Here is a 3,205-nt window from a genome sequence, read left to right as displayed (position 1 = left end):
ATTAAATAGTTTGTTCAATTTGTTTTGTTCATGAAAGGAAGTACAGTTGAAGATAAATTGCTCTTAAAGTCACATCCTTTCTGTTTTCGTCATTATCTAAAAGAGGGTGAGCCATTTGCTTCAAATTTTGCGTCGCTTCATTAAAGTTGTTACCTCTATCTATTATCCTATCCTAGATTAAACTAGTATCTCCTTTGCAGCAACCAACACAAGAACAAAGGAAAGGAAGATCATTTGGCACATTGTTTCAAAAGATGAAAGCAGCAGTGGTTGCACATCATCTTGGTAACCTAATTTCCAACAGAAGTATTTTGGAGAATCTCAAAACTGACCTCAAGACTCTGCAAGATCAAAGGCAAAAAGTGCAAGAAAATCTTATTTGGGAAGATAAAGAATTCCAGACTAAAAGTGACTGGCTCAAAAGAGTGGATGAGATTCTTGGACAAGGGGATAATTTATTGAACTCCTATGAAGGCAGAAGTAGTTGCACAAATATTTTGTTGCGGTACAAGGTTGGTAAACAATCAAGAAAGATGCAACCAGAGATTTCAGTATTAATTAATGAAGGACACTCTCATGTATCAGCGGAAACACGAAAACATTATGAAAGACCAGAATCAAGAGATGAAACGATAGTAGATATTATGGAAGCCCTACAGAACCCTGATATCCAAGCAGTTGGAGTATGGGGGCTGGGTGGTTTAGGCACAACCTCATTAGCCGAAAACATTAGAGAGAAAGCAAAAGAACAGAATTTGTTTGATGCAATGGTTTTCATAACTGTAACTGATAAGCCAAATCAGGAGCAAGTTCAAAATGCTATTGCAGATGAATTGGGAGTGCAGTTTACCAATGGAGAAAGTCTTGTGAAAAGAAGAAATAAATTGCGTCAGAGAATAAAAAAAGAGCAAAGTACTCTCATCATAGTTGATGATACGTGGGGGGAATTGAACCCAGAAGAATTTGACTTGGAGGAATTTGGAGTTCCTCCGGGTAATGAACATGAACGGTGCAAAGTATTCTTGACATCAGGAAATGTGAAATTTTTAAAATATTTCGACGATGCCTCTGAGCTTAATATAGTGTTTCAATTAGAAGAATTACAAAAAGAAGAGGCTCGGAAGCTGTTTGAGAAGAAGGTTGGAAGTTTTGATGAAGATCAAAGTTCCATTGTAGAAGAAATAGTGAGAAGTTGTGAAGGTTCCATTTCTTTAATTTATGCCCTAGCAAAGGCATTAGAAAATAAGGGCGAAGATGCCTTGATGCAGTTCAAGGAAAATAGTTCACCAGCAAAACTATTGTCCTATTGTTTGGAAGAAAATGAGGAACACAAAGCATTGTTGTATCTTCTTGTTATTAAGGGAAGAAGATTTATTAACCGTTATAGCATGTACATAGACATGTGGACAGGTGTATTCAAAAATCTGGAAACAGCAGATGCTGCAAGAAAAAAGCGTGAGTCACTGATTAGTGATCTGAAGGCCTATGGTCTTGTGGTTGAAAATGGAAAGGACTGGGTCAAAGTAGATGACTACATATATCATACTGCTTATCGAATGGCCCTACATGATAGAAGAGCTTCAGTGATTTCCAGAGAATGGCCACCTGAAGAATTGCTAACAGATCTTTACTTCTGCAACTTACATCCTATTGGTGATTTGAAGCTTCCCGCAACGTTGCAATGTCCAAACTTGAAACATCTTCTGATAAGTTGGGAAAATTCCACAATAGATGTTCCAGATTCATTTTTTGAGGAGACTAAACTTCTGAAAGTGCTAGATTTTGTTTCCTTTTATTGCCCAAAGCTGCCTCTTAGTTTTGTTGTTTTAAAGGACCTTGAAGCATTATCCATGTATCATTGTGGATTGGGAGACATTAAAGAAGTTTGTGAGCTCACAAATCTACGAATGCTAGGCCTCCTTGGAAGTAGTATCCGACAATTGCCTGCGCAAATTGTAAAGCTTCAGAAGTTGCTATTCTTGGATTTAAGAGACACAAATCTCCAAGTGATTCCACCGAATGTCCTGTCCAAATTGACAAGCTTGGAAGAATTATATTTGAGAAACTCCTTCTGTAATTGGGAGATTGAAACGTCTACCAGTGAAAACAAGAATGCAAGCTTGAAAGAGCTTACAGACTTGGAACACTTGGCATACATAGAAGACATGTATGTTCCTGATCCGCAGGCATGGCCTGTGGACTTGTTCTTTCGAAACCTAAGATCATATACAATTTTCATTGGTAAACGGTGGGACCGAGCATATTATGGTGATCATGAATTGAAGACATTGAAACTGAAGCTGAACAGGAGGTTTCAGTCAGAGAATGGAATAAAAAAGATGCTGAAAGAAGTTCAGGTTTTGTACTTGGATACACTGAATGGTGTCCAGAATGTTGTTAATGATATGGAGTGCGATGGGTTTCCACAACTGCAGTCTCTTTTCATTCAACACAATGCTGAAGTCAAATTCATAGCCACAGGGTCAGGTAACGATCCTCTTGATACTTTCCCGAACTTGGAGTCACTGTCTCTCACCATTCTGAGCATTTTGGAGTACATATACCATGGTGATTCCTTAACTGAGAAATCTTTCTTCAAACTGAGAGTCATCAAAATAGAGAAATGCAATGCCATGCGATGTCTCTTCTCAGTATCCATGATCAATGGTATTCCTCATCTTGCTACTTTGGAAGTTTCACAGTGCACATCCATAAAGGCAATTGTGCTATTTGAAGGTGCAGAGAATCGTCCCATAGAATTTCCTGAATTATGCTCTCTAACCTTACAAGGACTCCCAGCATTAAACTAAAGTTATGTATGTATGCATTTGAATTTTCATTGTCCGTTTAAAGGTGGCTGAAGTGATTTCTCACAGACAAAATTCTTGTGGTTATTTTTTATTTAAAATTAATTATTAGTTTTCAAAAATATCTCTCACTCTTTTACAAGAAAAGATATTACATAAACTACTCTTAGGAATACCTCCACCTTTATACAAACACTAAAGAAGTGAAAAAAATATGTAATTGGCTTTTAGATATGAAAAATTATGAACATTAATGTGGTTGCCATTTCATAATTTTGGAATATAAAAAATCTTAACATGAAGTTTCTTTCTTTTTTTTACAATCATCACGAAATAGTATGTGTTTTATGTGAAAAATAAATATTTAAATTTAGTTTTTTAAATAAAAAATTATATAT

The 3,205-nt window shown here is 36.3% G+C and overlaps 1 protein-coding gene across 1 annotated transcript; it reads left to right on the top strand.

The window, feature by feature from the left end:
* Positions 1-254: 254 nt before the first annotated feature.
* Positions 255-2,810, top strand: LOC148197237 (disease resistance protein At4g27190-like). The gene has a single exon (XM_088093639.1). The coding sequence runs from the start codon at positions 255-257 to the stop codon at positions 2,808-2,810; it is 2,556 nt and encodes an 851-aa protein (XP_087949765.1).
* The last annotated feature ends 395 nt before the right edge of the window (positions 2,811-3,205 follow it).

The sequence above is a fragment of the Vigna umbellata genome, chromosome 6, assembly GCF_029865625.1.
Source record: "Vigna umbellata cultivar VRB3 chromosome 6, Vumbellata_1.0, whole genome shotgun sequence".
Classification (NCBI taxonomy): domain Eukaryota; kingdom Viridiplantae; phylum Streptophyta; class Magnoliopsida; order Fabales; family Fabaceae; genus Vigna; species Vigna umbellata.
This window is presented reverse-complemented; position numbering and strand designations above follow the sequence as displayed.

Excerpts from the sequence above, each read along its gene's own strand:
- LOC148197237 (XM_088093639.1), top strand. The coding sequence starts at position 255 with ATGAAAGCAGCAGTGGTTGCACATCATCTTGGTAACCTAATTTCCAAC.